At 33.5% G+C, this 26853-nt stretch overlaps 1 protein-coding gene across 1 annotated transcript in view; it reads right to left on the bottom strand.

The window, feature by feature from the left end:
* PIEZO2 (piezo type mechanosensitive ion channel component 2) overlaps positions 1–20796 on the bottom strand; it is a 655528-nt gene extending 634732 nt beyond the window's left edge. Inside the window, exon 1 of the mRNA XM_053714912.1 lies at positions 20070–20796. Coding sequence (XP_053570887.1) covers positions 20070–20133 — 64 coding nt within the window. The 5' untranslated portion in view covers positions 20134–20796. The remainder of the gene's footprint in view (positions 1–20069) is intronic.
* Between the last annotated feature and the right edge of the window lie 6057 nt (positions 20797–26853).

The raw sequence follows: 26853 nt of genomic DNA, 5'->3' as shown, positions 1-26853 counted from the left end.
TATTTAATTTGTAGTTATTTTAATTTTAGTCTAATAGTAATGTTAGTTTAATATAAATTTCACAGGTAAGTTTTTATTTATTTTAAGATAGGGATATTGTAATTTGAATATAAAGTTAGGGGGTTGTAAGGTTTAGGGATTAATAGTTTAATTTAGTGTTTGCGATGTGGGGGGCTGGCGGTTTAGGGGTTAATAGGTTTATATAGTGGCAGTGATGTGGGAGGTCAGAGATTTAGGGGTTAAAAACTTTATTTAGTGGCAGCGATGTCGGGGAGCGGCGGAATAGTGGTTAATATCTTTATTATAGTGTGGGCGATGTTGGGGTGCGGGGGAATAGGGGTTAATAACTTTATTATAGTGGCAACGATGTTAGGGAGCGGCAGAATAGGGGTTAATAAATGTTATTAGTGGTGGCGATGTCGGGAGCGTCAGATTAGGGTTTAATAAGTTTAATATAGTATTTGCGATGCAGGAGGACCTCGGTTTAGGGGTTAATAGGTAGTTTATGGGTGTTAGTGTACTTTGTAACACTTTAGTTATGAGTTTTGTGTAACAGTTTTGTTGTGTAAAATTCATAACTACTGGTCTCAGATTGTGGAATGGATCATGTCGGTATAGGCTGGAACGCAAGCTTTTTAGCCTCACCGCACAACTTGTAATGGCAGCGCTATGGAAATCCCAAGCAAATACGTAATTTTTTTGAGTGCAGGATTGACGTTGCGTTACAGGCTAAAATGCTTGCGGTACAGCTATACCAACAAGACTCGTATTGGCTACGTTCCGGTTTTTACGCTGAAATGGACATTTTTTCAGCGTTAAAACCGGAACGCAAAACTTGTAATCTGGGTGTTTGTGATTTATAGATACACAAAGGACTTCAACACCTTTTGTTCTTGGCCTAGCATAAGAGTTAAAAGTCCATTGTAGTTATTTAAGGTAAATAATCAGAACGTGTATTCTTGTTCAAAATTTTAAAATAAAATGTATTTCTTACATTTAATGAACATGTAGATGTGCCCATACTATTGTACATACATAAGGTATGTGTAAAGCTGGAGTATATGAATCAACTAACCTAACAACAAACAGTTTCATCCTTTTGGGATTCATCATTGGTCGTTGTTAAAACAAGCAATGCATTTAAAGGGACAGTATACACTCATTTTCATATAACTGCATGTAATAGACACTACTATAAAGAATAAGATGCACAGATACTGATATAAAAATCCAGTATAAAATGGTTTAAAAACTTACTTAGAAGCTTTCAGTTTAGCTCTGTTGAAAAGGCAGTTGGAAAGCCCACTGCAAGTGGAAAATAAGACACTCCCCCCTCCCCCTTCTTTTACATATGAAAAGACCCTTTACACAAACAGGAGTAAGCTGGAGAAGGTAGCTGACGGTATTCAAATAAAACTTTGGGGCTTGGTTAGGAGTCTGAAAATTAGAGCAATGTTATTTAAAAATAAGCAAAATTATACATTTTTTTAAAAAACAAACTTTATGGGCTTTATAAATAGATCATCTACAAAACATTTATGCAACGAAAAAATGAGTGTATAATGGCCCTTTAAGTCAACTAAATCTTAGCAAATTATAAAGCATGTGCTGGTCAAATATGCAAAAAAATCTTCCATTGAACAAAAAAAAAGAACAAAACAACAAAAAACACATTACTGTACCTTAATTAAAACAGTTTAAAAATACCCCCCTCCACACACACACACACACACAAAACACACAAGACTTACACTGCATATGAGAGCCAGATGTTAATTCTTAATTTGTGTAATTAACACTGTTTTAGTTACCTACAATAGGAGTTGCACATATGTAGGATTTATAGTATATGCATAATCATGGAATAGTTTAAGTTTGTAACAATGATACAGAACATTTTAGTATGAAATTTAAAGAGGCAAATGATTAAAACATTCTTACAACATTTTCTTCATTTTACTTAAGTGAAGTGAAGTACAGGTGGCCCTCGTTTTACAACGGTTCAATTTACACTGTTTCAGAATAACAACCTTTTTTCCAGTCATGTGACTGCTATTGGAAAGCATTGAGAAGCAGTGCACTTATTAAAATAGCCAGTAGGTGGAGCTGTCTGCTTGTGTTTCAGCAAAGCCAAGCAAGCTGAAATTAATAAGTTTAACCAGACCTGAGCTATCGAGCAGATTTCAAAGGGAAAAGATCTTCCTGTCTATAAATCAGTCCAGATTGGAATGCATAGAAAGAACTGTTTGCAGAAAAATGCAAGTGAAGTCTGTGTTGTGGGCTTATTTTATTAGGTTTATAATGCTGTTTAGCAAATGTTTTGTCAATTTAACTTAGTTAATATATATTCTGTGTTGTGTGATTATTTTATTAGGTTTATAATGCTGTTTAGCTTTTAAAGTCTTCATTTCAAAGCTTTAAAAATAATGTATTAGGTGTTACTTATGACAATTTTGAGAGGGGCCTGGAACCTAACTCCCTCACTTCCCATTGACTTACATTATAAACTGGGTTTCAATTTACAACGGTTTTGATTTACAACCATTCCTTCTGGAACCTAAGCCCGGCGTAAACTGAGGGCTACCTGTACATCAAAACAAAACTGCAATAAAGATTACTGTGAAGGTAATTCTGTTTACCATTATCAAACATTGAGAGCCTGTGTATACTATGGGGGCTGTGATTACTTTTTTCAGCAGCATTTTCGAATGTGAAAAACATTGATTGTATCCCTTAAATCTGCTGAAACAACTATAAAGAATAAGATGCACAGAAATCCAGTATAAAACTGTTTAAAAACTTACTTAGAAGCTCTCAGTTTAGCTCTGTTGAAAAGGTAGCTGGAAAGCCCACTGCAAGTGGGAAATAAGACACTCCCCCCTCCCCCTTCTTTTGCATATGAAAAGACCCTTTACACCAAAAGGAGCAAGTTGGAGTAGGTATCTGACGGTATTCTCATAAAACATTGGGGCTTGGTAAGGAGTCTGAAAATCAGAGCAATATTATTTAAAAATAAGCAAAACTATACATTTAAAAAAAACAAAAAAAAAACACTTTATGGGCTATATAAATAGATCATCTACAAAACATTTATGCAAAGAAAAAATGAGTGTATAATGTCCCTTTAAGAGGTGGAATAAAATGTGATTTAATGACAAAATGAAGTTGGGAACTGACTGATGGATACATTACTGTTACAAAACTTTATCTGGTATTTATTGCTGCTAACCAGTATAATTTATGCTTATCTGATTATGCTTTTTCAGTTTAATTTAATGCAGCACATCTGGCTATGCAATTATAACTGGAAGATAAATGACACATCATTACCGTGGATAAAAATATGTTACAATATGCTTGAAAAGCTAACACTGTCTTTATTTATTTGTTTATTTTTACTTTGGTAAATCACAATGAGAATTAAAAAAAATAAAAAAATAAAAAAAAGTAAATGTAACATAAAAGTTTCCAGCCTTCCAGCCCAATTCCAATGTTTGACTTTTAAACATAATTTAGCCTGAGAGACTCTTTAAGTGTTGATGTCACTTTGCCAGAAATCGCCACTCGTCTGTTTGAAAAGAGATCTGAGTCGGCAGCTTAGTAAAAGAGCAATTGAGAAACCAGCAGATAGGCAGTTTAAGTTGTTTCTGCCATAAAATGTGATTGTCTTGTGAATTTCTGACAAGGCTATGTATTTACATCACCAGCAGAAAGAAGACAGAGTGCACGTTGTCTTATAAATAATGTATCTTTGTATCCTTGCCCAGGCTATTCTTAGATTTTGTTTCTGAAGGCTACATATCAATAAAGCATTATATATATTTTGTCTAACTAAGGTTCATCGTTAAAGATGTAAAATGCAATGCACTAATGTGCTGTGGATTCCAACCAATCAGAATGTGATTTCTGATTCTTTGAGTTGAAAAAAAGAAAGGGTCAAATTACATTTAAAGGGACATGAAACCTAAAATGTTTCTTTCATGATTCAGATAGAGCATACAATTTTAAATGTTTCCATTTTACTTCTATTATATTTTTTTTTTATATAAATTTTGCTTCATTCTCTTTGTATCTTTTATTGAAAGAGAAGCAATGCACTACTTGGAGCTAGCTTTACACATCAGTAAACAAGTGATAACAAACATATATGTGCAGCCACCAATCAACAGATAGCTCCCAGCTCTGAGCCCACCAAGTATGCTTTTCAACAAGTAATACAAAAAGAACAAAGCTAACTAGATAAAAGAAGTAAATTGGAAAGTTGTTTAAAATTATATGCTCTGTCTGAATCACGATAGAAAAAAAAATTGGTTTCATGACCCTTTAATAAAATTGTTTTAATTATAATGCTACAAATTGGAGACTAGAATTATCTATATTGAAATAATAGTAATAACGTAGTTCAAGAGACAATGCATATGAAAAAGAAACAACTATGCATATTAAATCTATATTTTGGCATGAAAGGGGTTAAAGGGACACCCATTTAAATAAGCTGTGCTATGTCTCTTACCCACCACTGGGAGGTTGGTTTCTGTTGCTGCTTCTTGTTTGCATTGCTCTTATCAAGAATACTTCAGTATTCAATTTTTTTTAGTGTAGGTGGTGATTTCAACAGGCAAAAGCAACTATTTTCAAAAGGAGAAAATTGGTGGAGATCATGATATGAGTTGTCAAAGTAGTACAGACATTTCATAGCAATATGCTACAGGCACTTGTGTAAGCCAAACCAATGAGGTATTGCTCATCTGAAGTTAGTTTACCCATAAATACTATGTGTTATTATTGTTATTAATAATATTATCATCAGTTATTTACAGAGCGCCAACAGATTCCGCAGCACTGTGTATCTCTTTTTTTTCACTAAAAAATAAATAAATGTGAAATGTTTGAACATCCCTAAACTATTGTTTCTTTTGTCAGTACATTTGTAGCAATTAAAGGGATATTAAACTCTAAATGCAACATAGAAGAATGCATTCAAAGCAAATATTAGCCTAAGAATAATAGGCAGATGTATTTTTTTTTATTTAAATATTTTGAAAATAAATGTTACGCTTTTTTGTGTCCATAAAGCAATATGGGCACCAATATTTTACTGTAGGTTTCCTTCTCTCCTGAGATCAGTTAGGAGTATTTATAAATGAGTGAACAACCAATGAGTGTGTTCCGGGATGGCTCAAGTGTTGCCTGGGCCCAGTAAAGCAATGAGCCGAGCCCCCCCCCCCCCCACACACACACACGTTCACTACAGTTTAAATTCAACCATAGTCAGCAATCTCAATGATTAAAGTACAGTCTGAAACAAGTAGTTTACTGCTTTTCTTCATGTAATGAAATATTTTTAGAAAAAATATCAAAAATATCAGAAATAGATGGCATTGTCAACAGTACTGGGTTTGAAATTGTTATTGATATAAAGAATACCATTTAAATATATGACAATTTTTTAGCCTTAATACTAGTTATATAATAATATAATAATAATAATAATAATAAAATTGCCTGAGGATATGTAAATGCAGGTGTAGATGCAAGCATTCTGGCAAAAATAATTCTAAAAGCATTTAAAAATCACTACTGAATATTTTGAGTTTACGGTTATGTTGCTGTATTTGGAAATCTTAGTAATTATGGATAAAACACAATCATTGGTTGACACAGTTCATCTACCCATTGGTTGCTTAAGTGACAAGCAGTATATTTTAAACTAATGCATTTCATATTTATTTAGCAATACATTAGACATCCTTACTGTCCTGCAATCTGCATCATTCTCTGTGTTTAGGATTCTGTTTCATTGTCCCCTCCACTATTTCTATCTCAGAAATCTCGGGTTGCTAGAAACTAGACATGTGCATGGCGAAAAAATTCGGTTCGGTTCGGTTCGGATCGATTCGGAATTTTTCGAAGTTCGGTTCGGATCGATTCGAATTCGGAAAATTATGAATCGATTCGTTTCGGATTCGTTTCGGATTCATTCGGATTAGAAGAAATTCGGCAGGATTCGGTTCGATTCGGTTCAATTCGGTTCAATTTGGTTCGTAAATTCGGCATTTCGGTAAGTGTTAGGTGGGATTAGACTAGTATTATACTGTATATTAGGTGTTAACCTAACATACTGTACAATACTAGTGTAATCCCAATGGCCATCCGAATTTACGAATCGATTCAGTTCGATTCGGTTAGATTCGGAAAATTCGGCAGAATTTTAATTCGGAAATTCGGTTCAATCCGAATCGCCGAATTTGCCGAATTTTCCGAATTTCCGAATCGAACCGAAACGAATCGCACATGTCTACTAGAAACCCTAACAGGAACATCAAAACCTTTCTCAGAATTACCCAACTTCCCCTCTCCATAGTACATTGTTCCACCCTGGGCACCACCAGACGTGGTTCTAAATTTTGGGGTGAAAAAAGCTGACCACAAAGTAAAATATAAAGGGTTCATGGGCAGTGGTGTCTCTAGGATTTAATAATTAGGGGTCACTTCCTTCCCAGAGGTTACTGGTGATTTGTGGGTGGGAATGTGACAGAGGGTGGGACTGGTCATTCTGTGGGTGGGTCGGGGAGTCAGTGGGCCCCTCCTTTTCCTCTCTCCTTGGTCTGTGTTATGTAATAGACATATAAAAAAAATGCACTACCTTTTAAATTAGAACAGCTGCCACCTTTAAGGTTTTTGGGTTGTTACAGTAATGAATGGGGGGGAGCAGAGTACTGCGGCACCCCCTAGAACTGACAATAAGTCGCACCCTTCACACCACCAAGACTGCACCCCATCATACAGGTCCAACCCCCTTGAGCCCAGGCTGGGTTTATAACATGAATAGTTTAGGAGTTAAATATCTACTATATATTAATGCTCCACAGTCCCTCATGCAACCTAAGTACACATAATGCATATTACAGTAACAAACTCTCATATCCTCTTCATGCCCTACTCAATTCCACTGGTTAAATAAAATATTCATACAAAATTTCCTGAAAATACCTTTTTGATATTTGGATATAGCTCTACTCAGAGTGCCAAAGTAAATGCAGAGAGAAAATTGCAATATTTCAACCGCATGTTTGTATAGTATAATGGCATATTTATTACTTTTTACCAATGACTACTTTCTATTTGAGCTGTAGAAAAGCTATACTTATAAGGAGTGTGCTAGACTCCAATATTTTTAAAATATTTTAGGGACATTACATTTATTTTATTATAAATGCACAGTTTACATCAACAATTAAAGGGCCATTATAGTAAAAAAAAATACATGCTCTAATTTGTAAGAGCGTGTCATTTTAAGACAAGCAACCCTGCACCTATATGTGTTTAACCCCAGCAAATGGATTAAACACATACTAGCCGTACTGCTCAGGACAAGCAGAGCACTGCTTTTGCAGGGGTTAATAAACACATAGAGGTGCAGGGTCACTAGTTTTAAAATTATATACCCTAATGAAGTAGAGCATGTAATGTTTCAACTGCAATTGCCCTTTAATGGGACATATAAGTGCAAAAAGAACATGCTATAATGTGTTAGAGAATGATAGTATTGTACTGTGTGTACTTGCACATAACCGTGTGTTTAATGCTTTCAAAGTGATTAAAAACATGGTTAAAGTTAGCACCAGAGCAGCAATGCACTACTGGGTTCTATCTGAGCACATCTAGGGCTAGATTACAGTTGTATAGCAAAGCTCCTGTGCGCTGACGTTGGGGCAAAAATGTGCCTTTTTGTGCACACCCGAAAACTATTCATATTACAAGTGGGTTGAAAATGCAGCCGCAAGGTCGTGATCGCATTTTGCGCATTGGTAAACACCCCAAACGCAGACCTCTAGTTAAGTGAAAAAAAAGTTGCACCAAACACCTCAAAAATATATTATAATGCACAGTAACTCTCATATTAACACTGTCTGATAAAAAATGTTTATAAAATTATTGCACAAATAAGTTATAAAGGCTCAAAGTGAGGAGATGTAAGGTGAAAAAAACTGGGCTTTTACATAGGGATCCTATGTGAAACATTTATTAAGACAGAAATCTCTTTAAATAGATGTATATAAATGTATACATAAAAATGTATGTATTCATACATAAATACACATATAAACACATAAATATATACATACATACTTATATATTTCTATGAGTATATATGTATATTCATACATATACAGTATACACATAAATATATATCTATACATTCATATAAATATATAATATGTAGTTGTGATAGGGGTTACACAAGCTGTGGCTGTTAGACTGTCGGCATGCAAACGAGGTTCCATTGAAGTCTATGTTGGAAAACTTAAACTGTGATAGAGAGTGCTTTTGAGCGGGAGGATGCGATCATGAGGGAGGGATATTTGCTCTTGTCAACCGTAATGTCGCGCTCAGTAGCACTCAGATTATGGGTAGGCAGAAGCGCAAATATTTGCTCAACTCATAATCTTGCCCCTAGTGACCTAATGAGAAGAAGTATATGGATGCAGCCACCAATCACAAGCTAGCACCCAGAAGTAGATTGCTCCTCCTAAGCCTACCAAGTAATTTTTGTAACAAAGAATACCAAGAATACTGAGAAGAGTCAGTTAGATAATAGAAGTAAATTGAAAAGGCTATTAAATTGCATATTCTATCTCAGAACCTCTGATTTATATCACTTTGGAATTTTTGCGACCCCCAATTATTATAAAAGGGTCCGAAACAACCCCCTTGTCAGACAGGTATACATTTTTTGTTTTCTTTCATAAATCAATATACTACAAAATTGTGGGTATTATTAGCCAAAATAAGTAAATTCAATAAATTCAACATTTCTAGTCATTGCTAATAACTAATGATTAAAGTAAATGGGCCCCGTTTATGAAAGTGCAGTTTTAGTCCCTGAGCCAGGCCTGAAACACTAGTTTAGTAGCTGAGGTCTTAAGAGGTGGAACAGTCAAATCGTTCTGAACAGATCCGGGTGGGATGATTGACAAGCCCTACTCTCCTGCAACTGGTTGCATGAGAGCAGGGGGCGTGGCTGCACAAAGAATTGGTTGTACAATATTACCTGTGGGCAGCACATGCTGTCCACTTACCGCAATCCCGGGCAGACAAGGTTCCAGGACTTTCATGTCCATTTATATAATAAATATTTAATGCCCACATATAATAAATAAAGGTTTCAAAACACTGCCGAATGCGGAAGAAGGCAGCTGCTCATGACATTTGGCTCTTTTCTGAGCCGGACTTCTTCTTGTGAGAGTGCAACACTCTAAGATCTGTGCAAATACAGTTCTTAATGTGTTGCACTTTCACAAGAAGAAATCCGGGTTTGAAAGAGCCGAATGCAGTGAGCAGCCGCCTTCTTCCGCATTCAGCAGTGAACGAAACTGAAAAATGCACGTCTACTTTTATCCAAACTAAGAGTGGAAAGGTTTGGATTTCAGAATATTTGTATATTTACATCTGTAAAATAGAAGACCTTGTAGAGGGGATGAGACCGAGTGTAAACAATAATATCTTATGTAATTTAGGCAATATTTACATGTCATAATACCTAATGGTAGTTCATCTCCAGACCAGTGGTGTATAATTCTTTTTCAGGGTTTAAACACATAGTTGTATGCAAGGAATTGCAAAATATAAAAATGGTCTAACATGAATTTTATTATTGCACTATTGCTTGCATATAATGAGTTGAACCCCAGTGAGCCATTACAAAAGGCATTTCTGTGTAGCCGCCAATCACCAGCTAGCTCCCAGTAGTGTGAGGCTGTTCCTAAACCTACCTAGGTATGTGATTCAACAAAGGATACAAAGATAATTAAGTAAATGTGATAATGGGAATAAATTGAAAAATCTATTAAAATTGCTTGCTCTTTCTGGAACAGGAAAGTTTAATTTTGAATATTATGTGGCTTTAAAGATGCCTTAGTCTGTAGCAAAAAAAAGCCAGGCATACTCAGTAGTGTTCCCATAGTTTCCCTGTACCAAGATGGGCACAACTTAAATCCTTAAAGCGTATAAAGATAGTGACTGTTAAATGTGATTCTAACAAGAAATCCACACAGTTTGCCATAATATATGGACATTTAATGCACACAAACATATTCCCTTTAATTTAAAATGTAGGAGTCAGAAGTAAATTTCTAGGATATGTGGCTCACTGGAATTAGACTGTTTTTAATAAATGTCTATGAGATGCAACATTCCACTGAACAGATATATGTTATAATGTCAGAAAAACATCTGAATTTCCATTAAACTAAGTGGCAAACATTCACTCATGCCTAAGACATTTATATTGAAGTGAGAAAAATTCCAATGCAGCCCATAATATGAAATGGCTGGATAACTATGCTTTTTTAAAAACATTAAATTTGGGAGTTCTGAGTCTCCCACACAGGAGTTGAATAAGTGCATATCACACTTAAATGCCAGAATGCTGAGTATTGAGTCACACATCCACTTAAAGGGGCAATACGCAAAAACATTAAGCCCCAATAAAATATATAATTAAGTATGCAATGTACGCTAAGATTGTCAATGTATAAGACAGTGAGTCACTTTTACAAACAAAATGACAATTTCAAATGCTAAAAAAAATGTTGTACTCAGTTGTACACTCATTGGGCTTATCATTTGTATAACAAGTTGAAAGTAAACGCGATCACCTTAGCACAATCGCAATTTATGCTAGAATCATTAACTTCAGAGCTCTGGTTAACTGCTTCGCTAAACATAAAAATGGCACAAAACACATAAAAATACACTTACACTCATGATAGCACCATCTAATAAAAATGATTCACAAAAATGATTGCACAAAAAAGTTATAAGGGCTCAAAGATCTCAGGTGTTAAAATAAAGGCAGGCAAAGGGCTTTAACTTTGCGAAACATACAGTACATATACATCTCTAATGATGTATGTATGTAAATATATATATGTATATATGTGTACATATGTAGTTATATGTGTACATATGTATTTAAAGACATATATACACATATAAACTCATAAATACACATAAACATATATATACGTAATTATAATTATATATATGTGTGTGTGCATTGGAGCACTATGCCGTTAAGTAGATGAAAACATGTAAAATCATATCAATGCAAAATTATATTTAATAAAGTGTTATACTGTGTATTTACTGTAAATATTTCCATATCAGAATATGTTTTATGTATTTATAGATATTCCTATATATATATATATATATATATATATATATATATATATATATATATATATATATATATATATATATATATATATATATATACCTATATATAATTATATATATATATATAAGTATGGATATATATTGTGTATATATATATATATATATATATATATATATAAGTATGGATATATATTGTACCAGAAAAACATCAGATATATGTAGAAGTATGTATTTATGAATATATAGAACAAATTATTCTATGTAAAGAACATTGGAATATGAAATACTCATATTTTAATGTTAGGTTAGCGCAAATGGGAATATGCGACTGTGTTTGCATGAGAGAGGGGTGATAGATTTTTTCCCCACTTTTTTTCCACTATTGACTTCTATGGGGGATAACATAAACGCACACAAGATATTCTAACTTCGGATTTTTGTGCTCATCGGGTTACCGCAAGAGCGAAAACAGTTTACTTTCACCCCATAATACGAGTGCAACCCGACTATGCAAAAATCTTACTTCTAGCGCAATTAACACTCGTTTACAGCGCTGCAGAATCTGTTGGCGCTCTACAAATACCTGATAATAATAATGATAATAATAATTCATTTGCGCTTCATTCGTAATCTAGCCCATAGTACTTAGATAGTTATGTACATTATGCATAAACAGTCAAACTGAATATTATGTCCCTTAAATAAGCCACTGAAGGGTGTATATAAATAAATGTTGTACACTGTAATAAATGTGGCTTCTGGGATGTATCAAGCTTCTAAAATATTTTAGTCTAGCAAAGATAAAAACTTGTGGTTTAGGGCAAGGAAAGGGAGAGGAGGTCTGGTTTTATTGCTGTATCATGTTACATATCTGAATGCTGGATATTCCTTAAAGAAGACAAACAGCTTATACCCAGACAGCAATATCAGAGAGTTAACTTGAAAAATTACGTCACAAATCTAGAAATGTTATGTAAGGAAAAAGCTGGGCATTTGCACTCCCAGAAGCTTATATAAAAATATGCTCAGTTAACCCATTGACACTGAGGTACACAAAACAATGTCCCATAGAAAGCTATGTCTTATATATTTAAATACAGGCCTAGATGTTAAAATAATTCATAACTCTCCCAGATTTGCTGAGTAAATTTATTTAACGGGAACACAACATGTGACTTTTATCGTTTAAAAATAACTTATATTTGCTTTCTTCATTTTATTATGAGAAATGAGTTACATAGCAGGGACACACAATATAGGAGGCACACAAGAGAAATGCATGCTGCAGTCACACTACAATAAAACATTGGGAATGTAACAGTAATTATGTTGCCAAAATACTGCATTCACAATATCACCATGGTCACAATATGGCTGCAGCAATGTCATCTGTGCAGGTATGTCACCTGTGGAGGGGGTACAAACCTTCTGGATATATTACAGTCTTATTTGCCATACATTGTGTAAATACTAGCTTTGATTTAACCACCATCCCTAACTCTAATCCCTAACCCTAGAATTAAGGTTCAATCTGTAACCTAAATCCAAATATTTACCCAAAATATAATATCTAAATAAACCACTTTAGTCTAGTCATCCGTACTATATTTAATGTGTGAAGAAGATCTGTAATCAAAACTTTATTTGTTATGGATCATTTTCACATAAAATGGCATCCAGCAAAATCAGACATCCAACAGCATGTGATTGTAAATCATCAACAACGTTTTCATTCATTTATCACATCTTACTTTGAAATCAGTACAAATTAAGGTAAAACATATTCGGAATATCCACATAAACAAAAGCTATTTTTATTGATCACAATATAAACATAGAAGCCACTGATGTTTCACTTGCTCTACTGACTTTCTGGAGGGCACAACAACATTAAATATTTAGCAACTCTTCTCTAAACAATTTTGCTACTATGGCATAGAATCAGAGCAGTATTAATCTCTACCGTACCGAGGGAGCAAGTGCCCTACTATTGTAAAACAAACCATCTGAAACTGCACAAAATGAAACTGCAATTGATTTTCAGGAAGGCTGTAATAATATGTCCTTGAGACAGCAAGCCATGTGGTATGAAAATGGCGCCATAATACAACAGTATGTTCGTGACTAAGCTCTAAGAGCCTGAAGAGAAAAAAACATAATATGATTTTAAATATAAAGAATTTGTTGAACCTAAATTGCTGATTTGGTCCGTACAGTGATGGTGGGGTCTAAAGGGACATTGTACACTAGATTTTTCTTTGCATAAATGTTTTGTAGATAATCAATTTATATAGCCCATCTGGAATTGTTTTTGTAACGATGTACAGTTTTGCTTATTTTTTAATAACATTGTGCTGATTTTCAGACTCTTAACCATGCCCCAAAGTTTTAGATGTAGCCCCAGGTCTACAGATTCCAGCTGCTATTGTTTATGTAATCCATCATTTCATATGCAGGGAAGGGGAGAGGGGGAGGAATGTCTGCTCTTTCTACTTTCCAAGCCCCTTTTACTGGGTGTCCCAGCCTAACCTCATCAACAGTGCTAAACTAGGAGCTTCTAAGTGAGTTTTTAAAAGTCTTTATACTAGATTTCTAGATCAGTATCTGTGCATTCTTCTTTATAGTAGTGTCTATTACATGCAGCTACATGAAAATTGTTGTACACTGTCCCTTTAATACTGATGCACTTTCAATATTTAACCATAACTGCTCTATACATGCTTGCCTATTATCATATGCTTGTATTTTGTGTTGAAAAAAAGGTTTAGACTTTCCTGAGAAGTTGTGTAATGTTTAATAAATTTCTGTTCACATAACTTGGGTACTGAATATTTTAGTCTATAGATAACACTCAATAAGGATTTATTATAATTCTGTTTCATTAGAGGATTTAATTTGTATTTATTTTTTATCTCAATGTGTGCAAAAGCATTAACAAATAGTTAAAATTGTGCACTTGCCTTGCTCCTTTGCCATTTGTGACCAGGAGGTGGCCTGTGATTGGTGGGTTTTTTGATGGCAATAAAACATAATTCTCAGTGTTTTCTGACTTGTGTCTTGACGAGTTTAAATATACGCAGTAGCTAATTTACTACTTCAACAATGTGAATTCATTAAATCTTACGCACATACATTCTTAAACTGAATAAAAATATTTGTCCAAGAGATGAATCAACAAAATAAGAAGCTATAATCCTGACTGCAATGGTTTTAGAAAATAATTACATATCTTCAGGCAATTCATATTGTACTAATAAAAGAAAACAAATTGCTAAGATCTATCTCACACAGGCCATTATTTTTTCTAGAATCCAAATTACAATTAGAGGTATATTGGGTTCTAAAACAATGTGAAAATTAGTCAATCACTCCTTGGTTACATAAAAAGGCTTCTTATTAGACAGCTAGAGGCAGCAAGTAAATGATATGAATGGAAAATCCCCTCTGATTGAACTAATAAATCTGATCATAATGTGTTTTTATCTTTCTTTACTTAGTGATTCACACTACCATGATACATTTTACCCAAGGAAAATAAATTCTGGTGCATTCAATATTTTTTAAAAATATTATAGAACGTTATTATATTGATCTATCTATTCTATATATTATCTGACTATCTATCTATCATCTATCTATTCTATATACTATCTGACTATCTATCTATCATCTATCTATTCTATATACTATCTATCAGCTATCTGTCTATCTATCTATTCTATATACTATCTAGGTAGTAGGTACTGGCAGCCGTACCATTTTTTAAATAAATCTATATTAGAAACTTATGTAAAACAATATGCAAGGCCTTTATATACATAGCATAATTAAAACTAAATGGCATAATTTAACATGACAAAAAAGAAATAAGCAGCAGTGCCCTCCCATAAAATTCTTGTTTCCCTGTCTTGAAAGGAGTTAGTGATGTGACATAGCTTATTAACGTTCCTATTTCTCATAGCCACTCTTAGTATTTCTAACTCACTTTCCTTTAGTGCTTAAAAAGGCATTATAAACCCACAATGAAGAATAATACAAATGAAGGAAGTAAAAAAGATGCTAATAACTCTGGACATTTAAAAGGATACTCATCTGGTAGTGCAGCCCGCCAATTCCCTGTACCCTTATAGTTTGGATAGTCAAATTGCATATCTATTTTCTAATATGGCTTTTGTCCAGTTTAATTCTGTTTCATCGAATGTGAAGATGGGATGTGCCATTTTGATATAAGTATTTCCCCCCTGGTATTATGTAAGTCCTCTTCATATGAAAATATGACACAATGATAAAAGAGAACATTTAACTTTTTAGTCTTTTAAAAATACCCAAATAACAGTTTTTTTTTACTGTCATTAATATCTTAAGGAATGTGAGTTGTTAATTTTAAGATAGTGCAAATTTAGAGATGTTGAATGCATCTACAGTAAAAAAAAAAAAAAAAGCCTAGTGCTCAAACCCATGACAATGAAACTAAACTCTATTGGCTGGTTTCAAGAGCAGAATATGTCATTGTTGATACGGAAAACATCCATGTCATTGGCCCATTGAAAACTAGTGGCATTTAACTGTTTGGACGCTTGATTAACCCAGTGTTCATGTTCAATTTAATGTTTTGCCTTTGTAGACCATGTATTTGAATTCTGTAATATTGGATAACGTATTTCCACTTTTAGCAAATATAATTCAGAGTTACAACATTATTGTACTTTATTCATTTATTAAGAAACCTCATGTCTGTAACACACATATTAATGTATGAAGGATTCTTTTATTATGCAAAATTATTAATTGAGCAACAGTATCTTAAGAAATAGAAGAGCTTTTTACATATTAGCCAACCATTTAAGCGACATAACTTGTTACTTGTATTGTGTATCGAATGCCATTTGGCACTGCAAAATGCTATTCATAAATATTAGTTTTATAAATACATAGACAATATTTGTAGAAATAGAATGGACATTCACAATATCTGATATTATCTGAACTTGTTTTGACCCTGTTTGTTAAGCTGGATCCACCATAACATACCTTATAGATACAGTCATTTTTACATTACAGACAACCAATAGTGTTTTTTTAATTTGGACTTTTTGTCGACAAAATATTTAGATACACAAAAAATATTTACTTTGGGAGTAAATGTTGTTCCTAAGATAATAATTTGTTTAAAGGGTAGCAAGAATGTACTTCCTTTGTTAATTGAATTTTTCAATATGTAAAATAGCATGTTTGCTATTGTATATGTAACACTTTAATTATTAATCTGAAAACACCATATGGGAGCTAATAGTGGTAAAGAGAACCAGGTTATTGTTTTATTGCTGTCTATTTTTGTGCTACTATTTGTTGCACATTTTTAAGTGGCTCTGCGAGGACTACTGATATGCTGTATTTTATGCAATATGAAAAGCCTTTGATCCAAAGGTACAAAGAACATGTTATATATGCAGTATACATACGTTGAAATGTTTCTTCACCAAAATCTCCACCAACACACCCACACACAAACTGACATGTAATATATTTCCTGGTGACAGATTTTGTTCCAATCATTTAACACTAATATTACTTCAAATCTCCTCTATATCCAAATCCAAGGAAAATATATTTGCCCTCACTGGAAAAAAAGTTGCTATTTGTGCATTGTTTCCCTTTCATGCTAGGGTGGATTTCTCAGCAAAGCACTTTTATTTACTGAAGCTGTATTTTTAAGCTGTGTTGTCTTTTATTATCTGTTGTATACACTCTAAGCTGGAGAAAAGGTGGTGTCTGCTAACGGGGAGGGTTTAAACTGCTCACTATCAGCTCCAAACATGACAGCAAAAAATGTCATAAGTGACAGACTACAAGGTTGTGCATTTCATGTAAAAGTATATAGATTCAGGACAGGTACACAATCACATGAATTACAGAGATAGCAAGTTGTAATTCAAATACAAGTAAATGCATTTTAGTCCAAATACTTCTGAGTCTCCAAAAATGACTACTTCATAGTGAAAATTCCCCCAAAATATCACATTATTAGCAAATTGTATATAGCTGTGGTATCTATACGTATTGCATATACTTGTGTATTTGTACACACAATTCATATACACACCACCCAAACATATATATATATATATATATATATATATATATATACGCATACTTATACACATATATAGATGATACATAGATAGATAGATAGATAGATAGATAGATAGATAGATAGATAGATAGATAGATGTAAAAGTGTTTCATATTATTTTAATTAAGGTTCTTAAAATAGATGTATTTAAACTGTAGGCTTTTATATAGGTACTGTTGCCAGTCTCCTGATCGCTGATCTCCATAATAGCTAAATAATATATGGAATGCTTTGAAAGACAGACCAGTACAGATCAATTAGATATATTAGTCACAAAGACAGGAAAATTTATAATGTTTAGTTGATTATAGTGAAAAAAAGAAGATAACCAATATCAATTAATAATTTTGTAGCTGCGACATGGGATTCATATTCATATAATTTATGTTTTTAGAATACATTGATATGAACAATATCATTTTATTATAACATTTTATATCTGTCCACATTTAAAAAGGCAATGTTTCCTGGGCCAATGAACTGTCTCTTTAAGGTTTTAAGAAGCTAACTCATGCTTTACATAATGATTCCACAGAAAAACATAAACATTACGGGTTTTTTTTTATATAAATTTAACAAAGAGTTTATCTTCCTTCTTTGAATAGTTTAGTAAATGGAATCCAGTGGTGATTTTATGAAACAGGCAAGTTTCTCTAATACAGGTGCTGAAGAAAGTAGCTTTTTTTACTTTACGATAAGATGTTTACTAATGAGATAATGCTCAACAAGAAGAGAAAAAAACTGTGAATAACAACTCAGTACTTGTCTACTTTTGCAATTCTCCGCACCTGGTAGCCCAATAATATGACCATTAAAAACTATATATATCATATTTTATCTTCACATGAGATAATATAGATAACAAAAGGAGGTGACCTTTTTTATCTATATAGGTGCAGCTCATTATAGTTCATCAGTAAGACCAGTAAGAGGTTACATGAGATGACTAGTAAGAAAATTGAATTGCAGACTTGTTTCCTATATTTAATAGTGAGTGGACTAGTACAGTATAAATATATATATATTATATATATATAGTATATATATATATATATATATATATATATATAATATATATATATAATTAAATTTAACCTGATGCAATGGACATACATACCTATATTAATAGGATCAATTACCTTATTAACCTATATAATGTGTGCAGTCTAACCTATAGCATTTTAAGATTTTGTTCTAGATTTTGTTTCATTGGGACAATTTCACAATATTGTGCTTAAGTAATTAGGAAAATGATATTTGCTGATTATTGTGTTCTACTACTTTGCAAGTACAATACATAAACCATCATTGAGTGCATATTAGAGAACTTAAATCATTTGAGAGTATGCTTTGAAATATTAATGTTGGAATCTGTGATAATCTGCACTTCTCTAGTTGCATTTATAATAAAAGGTTATATTTAAAGGGACATGCCACCCACATTTTTTCTTTATGATTTAGAAAGATAATGCAATTTTAAAACATCTTTCTAATTTACTTATATTATCTAATTTGTTTTATTCTCTTGATATTCTTTGATTAAAAGCATATCTAGATATGCTCACTAGCTGCTGATTGGTTGCTGCACATAGAAGCCTCGTATGATTGGCTCACCATGAGCATTGCTTTTTCTTCAACTAAGGATATTTAAAAAATGATATTAAATAAATAATGGAAGAATAAATTGTAATGTTGTTTAAATTTGTATTCTCTATCTGAATCATGAAAGAAAGATTTTGGGTTAGTGGCCATTTAAGTCAGTAACATCCCCTAAATGTCATATTAGAGAACTAAAAAAATGATTTTATCTAAAAAAAAATGCATATCACCTCTCAAGAATATCTAGGTTTAACAAGAAGCAATTTTATATTTAGAGGAGGGGGATTTAAATATTGTAAATAAGGCTAAACCTTTCTGGAGTATCATGTGCATGTTTAGTTGGTTAAATAAACAAACGTCTATATCACACTAAACTGAGATTTCACAAGTACTGAGTGAATTTTCAGATTGTTGAACACAAAGTTATATCTGAATTGTATATATAATGTCTAAAGTGATTAGGAAAGTTTATTGGCTGCTTAATTTAAATTAAGGCCAATTTATAGAAATTGTGTTAACTTTAGGAAATATTAGGTACAAATATAAAAATTACAATTTTATTGTTGCTTTCCTTTTTTTTTTAATGAGTGAAGAGTAAGTAACGTGAAAACATTATTTCTATAAGACATGACCTTGCATTTTTTTTTGTAAGTTTGGTAAATGTTCTCAATGATTGTATGTAAATACATTTTTATGGGAAAATTTGTGGTTCAAATAATTTGTTTATTGTTCAGTGCATCTATCTTCATTATTATATATGTATTATAATTAAAGAAAACGACATAATTCTATATCACAGTGGCAGCAGGTAAAAGATAGATAGAATAGATAGAAGAGATAGATAGATAGATAGATAGATAGATAGATAGATAGATAGATAGATAGATAGATAGATAGATAGATAGATAGATAGATAGAGAGATAGATAGATAGATAGATAGATAGATTAGAAAGCTAGAATAGATAGATAGATAGATAGATAGATAGATAGATAGATAGATAGATAGATTAGATAGATAGAATAGATAGATAGATTAGATTAGATAGATAGAAAGATATGTAGAAAAAATGATAAATTTATATTATTAGACATAATATTACTTGTGAATAGAGGAGGGAGCGTATCTACATAAGCTAAAATAATATTACTTACCAACTAGAAGGCATATTGGGAGAAGCAATCTAAAGACAAGTCCACACACCACTTCTGATGCCATCACTTCTAGTTTTTGAGATATAGCTTCACTTGCGATGAAAACAAAGCAAAAGCAGTATAAAGTATGTTTGCTATTACACTCCCATAACCTCTATGTCCACCCAAGGACAGCGCTAACACCTTTTAGCATTGTCTGTGACCAAGCTGAGGTCTACCTGTCACCACTCTCCTGGCATGTCCAGGCAGCCTATGAATTAAATCCCAGGCACAGCAGAATCCCTGTGCTGCACCCCTCTTGCCTGCAGGGTCTGGGGCAGCTACTCTTGCACAGCGCAGAAAATAGAGTGATCATGTTTTCCCATTCCAAATACCTTAAAAGAAAGTCTTCTAAATGCAATTTAAAAAAATGTATCTGCTTATTTAGTGTCCAGTGTGTTTCTATGTACAGTCGTTAATATTATACTGATTGCTTAGTTTAGGGTGTAGAGATCCCGGTAGCAGAACAGACTGTAAGCATCTCCACTTTATCCCCAGGAGCACCCGGTGCTATGTGGCAAAATAATGAACAGAACTCATCCTTAAACCTATTCCTTGTCAGGTCCAGAAAGTTTAGCTTGTCACAGGTCTCTGGTGTAAATGAGGCAGCTGCTGTGACACAAGGTGATGATAAGCCGGGAACACAGAACTTCCTGCCCATACAACGCTCCGGTGAAGTATCACTGCTGTATCCTTGGCAAATTCTATATCCATCCTCTGTCCTGAACCGCCATGCATGCAGCCCCTAGCCCGCCTCTGCTTCTCACCCCCTTCTTAAGGTGGATTTGTCAAGCATACTGCATCAGATAATAAAACGATGGAAAAAAAGTTATTGAACAGAGACAACAATGATGTAAGCTTTAAAGGACGAGACATCCATTATTTGCTTTATTTGCTGAGTTTATTATAGAAATTGTGTGTGAATGTAGTAACAATCGTTGAATCTTTGTAGAAAAACCACCGATCTATGAAAGTGTGTATTAAAATATAAATGAATGTATGAAATGAAAGTAATGCTAAAACCAAATTATATGGCTCAAACAGTCTTAACTTACTGCTGACCTGCCTGCCAGTGTTAAAGGGACACTGAAACCCACATTTTTTCTTTTGTCATTTAGATAGAGCATGCAATTTTAAGCAACTTTCTAATTTACTCACTATTATCATATTTATTTATTCTCTTGGTATCTTTATTTGAAAAGCAAGAATGTAAGTTAATACGGCCCATTTTTGGTGAACAACCTGGGTTGTTCTTGCTGATAGGCGGATACATTCACCATCAATAAACAGTTGCTGTCCAGGGTACTGAACATAATAAATAAAGATAGCAAGGGAACAAATAAAAATTGATAATAAGAGTAAATTAGAAAGTTTCTAAATATTGCATTATTTATCTAAATCACGAAAGAAAAAAAAATTGGGTCAGTGTCCCTTTAACTAAATGAAATAAACAAAAAACAAAACAGAATTACACTAGTGTATACACTAGTACACACTCACTGTATAAAATTATATAATTATGTATAATTATGTCTATGTAGTAGTATCAACTTCTAAAAAGTAATACTATATTATATATATATATAATATACTATATATTTTATATATATATATATATATATATTATATATATATTTATACTATATATATATATATAAAATGTGTGCATGTGTGTGTAAATTAATCTCACAAGTAACACTATAAATTCTATAATATTCCTCAATTTTTTCAAATATTTCCTTCTTAAACTGTGTAATATGTGTTTTTATATTTTAACATTTATTACATCACATCTCAATATTATCTCCTGTTATCTGTATACTATATTATTAAGATCATGATCAGTAGCGGACCCTACTCAACAGAGGGCCTAGTGCAAAATCTTTTGGGCCCCCAAAGGTAACTCAGAACTAAACAATATGAAGAATATTCATGGTGCTCTGTATATTGATTTTGAGGATAGATAGATAAACCTGCATGAAATAAAGGCTCCCCCTGCATTTAGGATTGTTCACATTTTCCCTCCCCTATGTACAGACTGGCTGCTATGGGTCCCCCAAAATACTTGGGCCCTGGTGTCACTCCAGCTGCTGCACAAATGGTAGTTCAGCCCCTGGTCATGATGCATTTTCATTTTTTAGATAAGTCATATAGGGCGAGCCTATTCTGGTTAATAATGTTCTCTTTTCTTTCTTTCTTTCTTTCTTTCTTTCTTCTTTCTTTCTTTCTATCTTCTCTTTCTTTCTTTCTTTCTTTCTTTCTTTCTTTCTTTCTTTCTTTTCTTTCTTTCTTTCTTTTCTTTCATCTCTCTCTCTCTAGTGTGAGATCCATAAGCTCGGTACGGTACCAGCATTCTCAGGTTGAAACCTCAATCTACTTAAAACAGCTGACTATGGTTGGCTTTAGACTGTAGTGGCCATAAGGTTTGAGGGTGGTGTAGTTTCATACTTTGACCCAAGTAGCACAATTGAGCAAGTCATGTTCTATGTATGAGAAATATCAATTTAATTACTTTATTTGTTTCTACATAATTTTAATTATTGTAATTTGCCATACAGTGATGCAGTTACCCCAATAGCACCTTTCCTTATTTTCACTATATCTCTGAAAAAGCACTACGAGTTTACACAGCTAGTTTACCTTATAGAAGTAACATTACAAGAGGAGACAGAGATATACTGATGATAATGAAAGCCCTGCTCTAAAAGAGATCTTAAAGACTTGGCAAAGGTTGTGTATATATTGATATTAGTAGCTATCTTTTTTTTTTTTCCTGGATGACCTGTTACATTATTTTTACATTTTAAATATCCTAGATCTTAACCCCCCCATTTATTTGCTGACAGCAGAATCAAGGAACATGGGTAATGGAGGTAAAATATTGGAGGTGCTAGCATTATTATTAGAAATGGCATTATATATTCTCTATGTGTGGCACCAGTAAAACACATTAAAACAAACTCAATTCTTTTTTTAATTTTCAAATATTCTATCCCATGGTATTTATTCCTATAAAGTGATTTAAACAGAGAAATAAACATGTCCAGAAACCCCCCCCCCCCCCACACAAAATAACCACACAGAAAAGAAACTGTAAAGTTAATGCAGTGATTTTTAACCTTTTTTTTGCCGTTGGCACACTTTTTTACATTAAAAAATCCTTGTGGCACACCACCATCCCAAAATTTTAAAAAATCAACACATTGTAGCCTAACCTACAGCAATATATATATATATATACACATACACACAAACACACACATTACTGTATGTATTGTGCTGTTATGCCATGCCTCCTACAAACTACCCCTGCACTGGGAGTAAAAAAACAAGCAAAGTTTAAAAATGGTCTAATGTATAAACAAACCATTCCTGTTTGTCTTCATAGTGAGGGGAAAAAATACTAAAAATCATCATTTCCATCCAAATTAAATTGTCTATGTCATTAAAGGGACAATACATTCATTTCCATATTTATTGCATAAAAAAGAGGGTTACTTATGTACTTATAATGCATTACAGTTTGTTTTGTTTTTTTTAAAAAAATGTTGTTTCAGAGCTACAAAATAAAAAAACGTTTGTTCTTTTGGATGTGTCTCTATCCATCTTCTAGCCAATGGGCCAGATGTTTACAGAATTCTTGTTCATTTCTAAAATCACCCCAACTGAAGAAAGAAGCGCATGCTCCCTGCACCTCATTGATTATTTAAAAAAAAAATACTTTGGAGCAAGGGTGTGAAATCTCTTTAAATTTTATTTCTATTATTTTAAAAGTACTGTATTAAGATGTTACTTGTGATTAATGACCACTTAACACTACTTAGATTTACATGCAGTGCCAAGAGTCCGTTTATATTGTCCAATAGTATGTGAGAGAAAGTGTATGATTTCCAGAAACTTACTGAACTTAGACCTCTGAGATCTGCCCCCTCAAACCTGATAGTTAAAGGGACATGAAAACCACAATTTTGTTCTTTCATTATTCAGACAGAGCATAAAATTTTGGAACAATGTTCCAGTTCTGACCTTACTATCACTTGCTTTAATTGGTTATAATTGGCTGTATTCTCACATTATCCATATGATAGCAAAAGGGTCAAGCATGCAAAGCAAAAGACCTTTTCTTCTAAGAAGGTTTCATACAGCTCTAGGTGCAAAGAGGGCTGAGTCATGTGCCCTTTATTTCCTAAACATAGTGCCAAATCTCCAGAAGTATAAATTCCTGAATGGAGAGAGGGGGGTCCTGCACCCTTCTTCTCCTCCTAATGACAGCAATAAGTTCCAGTCCAGTTCCAGAGAGATTGTAACAGATACTTTGTCCCCCTATATATGGTCCTTTAGTGCAGGGCCTGGGAGCTGCCACGCTAAGCCTCCTATTAGCAGGGCAGGAAGAGTAGCGGGTTAGCACAGCTCTCTAGCACGCTAAAGATAAATATAAACGCTACAGGTGAACTTTTTCACCCACTGCTTTGAAACATTTACATTTGTTAAACAAAACGAAATATAAACGTTTTAACGAATATAAAGTATACTCTTTGGTTTAAAATGAAACAAATACCAAATAGCACGGGCAACAAATAACACATTTGTCTATTGTTATTGGCTCAGAATGGTGTTCTGCTAGTTACATGCAAAGAATAATGCTATATTAAAATGCTCTTACATATTAGAGTTCTTTTCTTTTTGTGTTTTGTTTTTATATCCCTTTAAAGTGAGACTATGGTCACTGCAAATAACAAGCTATGATAGAAAAAGCATTTCAAGTTGCAATACATTATTAAGCCACCAATCAGCAAGCGCTACCCAGGTTCTGAAACCAAAATTGTGTTGATTACTAAGCTTAATTTCCTGCATCAAATAAAGATACAAAGAAAATGAAGAAAATTTGATAATTGGAGGTAAATAGAAAGTTGCTTAAAATTGCATACTCTATCTGAATCATGAAAGAAAAAAATATAGGTTTCATAATCCCTTTAACCCCTTAATGACCTGGGCTCTCTCTCTGCTGCAATCTCACTCAAAATAGCGAGATCACGCTATACACTGCATGCCCCACTAGTGGGCACTGCAGAAATAGATTTGCAGAGTTATCAATGCAGAGAGGGCCGATTGTTGATAGGTGGGAGGCTAAGGTGTGAGGCGGGTTGGAGTCCGCCCATCACTGGAGGGAGGCGGGGAGGTTGGCAGAAGTGTTGCAACAATTTAGAAAAAAAAAAAGGGGGGAGAGGGGGGATCCTGGTTATATTGCTTAGTGATGGGAATAGGAGGGTGGGAAGCTCAATCTAGGAGGGGTAAGGGTATTGAGGGGGGCAACTAAACTACAGAAAAAGGCTATTTTTTTTAATTTATTTTTTAAAATGCCCTAATTTGCAGCAAACTGGGTACTGGCAGACAGCTGCCAGTACCTAAGATGGCTGTAATTAGATTAGAGGGGAAGGGTTAGATAGCTGTTTTGGGGGGGGGGGGGTCAGGGAAGTTGGGGGATAAGGAGGATCCTACACTGCAGAAAATATATATAAAAAAATAAATTATATAAAAAAAAAGCCTTTCATTTTAGTACTGGCAGACTTTCTGCCACTCACCTAAGATGGCAGTGTCAATTGTGAGGTGGGGGAGGGAAGAGAGCTGTTTTGAGAGGGGTCAGCGAGGGATCGGTGGGGGGAATGGTCAGGTGGGAGGCTGATCTCTACACTAAGCTAAAATTAAACCCTACAAGCTACCTAATTAACCCCTTCTTTGCTGGGTCATAATAATGTGTGGTGCGCAGCGGCACTTAGCGGCCTCCTAATACCTAAAAGCAATGCCAAAGCCAATATATGTCTGCTATTTCTGAACAAAAGGGATCCCAGAGAAGCATTTACAACCTTTTGTGCCACGATTGCACAAAGCTGTTTGTAAATAATTTCCGTCGAAACCTAAAATTGTGAAAGTTAACAAATTTTTTTATTTTGATCGCATTTGGCAGTGAAATGGTGGCATGAAATATACCAAAATGGCCTACATCAATACTTTGGGTTGTCTACTAAAAAAAAAAATATATAATTTTGATAGGTAAATATAAAAAAGGCTCCATTTCTGTAAAAAGTTAGTGATGGTAAAAATGCTAAAAATGCTCTGGTCTTTTGGGGAAGTTTTTGTCTAAAATGTCCGGTCCTTAAAGGGACACTAAACCCAATTTTTTTTCTTTTGTGATTCAGACAGAGCATGCAATTTTAAGCAACTTTCTAATTTACTCCTATTATCCAATTTTCTTCATTCTCTTGGTATCTTTATTTGAAGTGCAAGAATGTAAGTTTAGATGCCAGCCCATTTTTGGTGAATAACTGGGTTATTCTTGCTGATTGGTGGATAAATTCATCTACCAATAAAAAAGTGCTGAACCAAAAAAAGAAGCTTAGATGCCTTCTTTTTCAAATAAAGATAGAAGTGAACGAAGAAAAATTGATAATAGGAGTAAAATTAGAAAGTTGCTTAAAATTGCATTGCTCTATCTGAATCACAAAAGAAAAAAAAAAATTGGGTTCACTGTCCTTTAAGGGGTTAATGAGCTTTGATGTATTTGTATGGAAATAACCAATATGATGTATAGTGTGTGTTTGTATGAGAAAGCTATATATTTGTAAACTATTTATATGGAACTCTTACATTGTAAGCTGTCTTTATAGTGTTATGAAGTTGCTTTTGCATTATAAATAAAGCTAATAATTGATAGTGTGGATATTTGTGAAGGAAATTTGAGCTTCTT

The sequence above is a fragment of the Bombina bombina genome, chromosome 5 (assembly GCF_027579735.1).
Source record: "Bombina bombina isolate aBomBom1 chromosome 5, aBomBom1.pri, whole genome shotgun sequence".
Lineage (NCBI taxonomy): Eukaryota > Metazoa > Chordata > Amphibia > Anura > Bombinatoridae > Bombina > Bombina bombina.
Note: the sequence above shows the minus strand (reverse complement) of the source record. Positions and strands in the feature narration are given on the sequence as shown.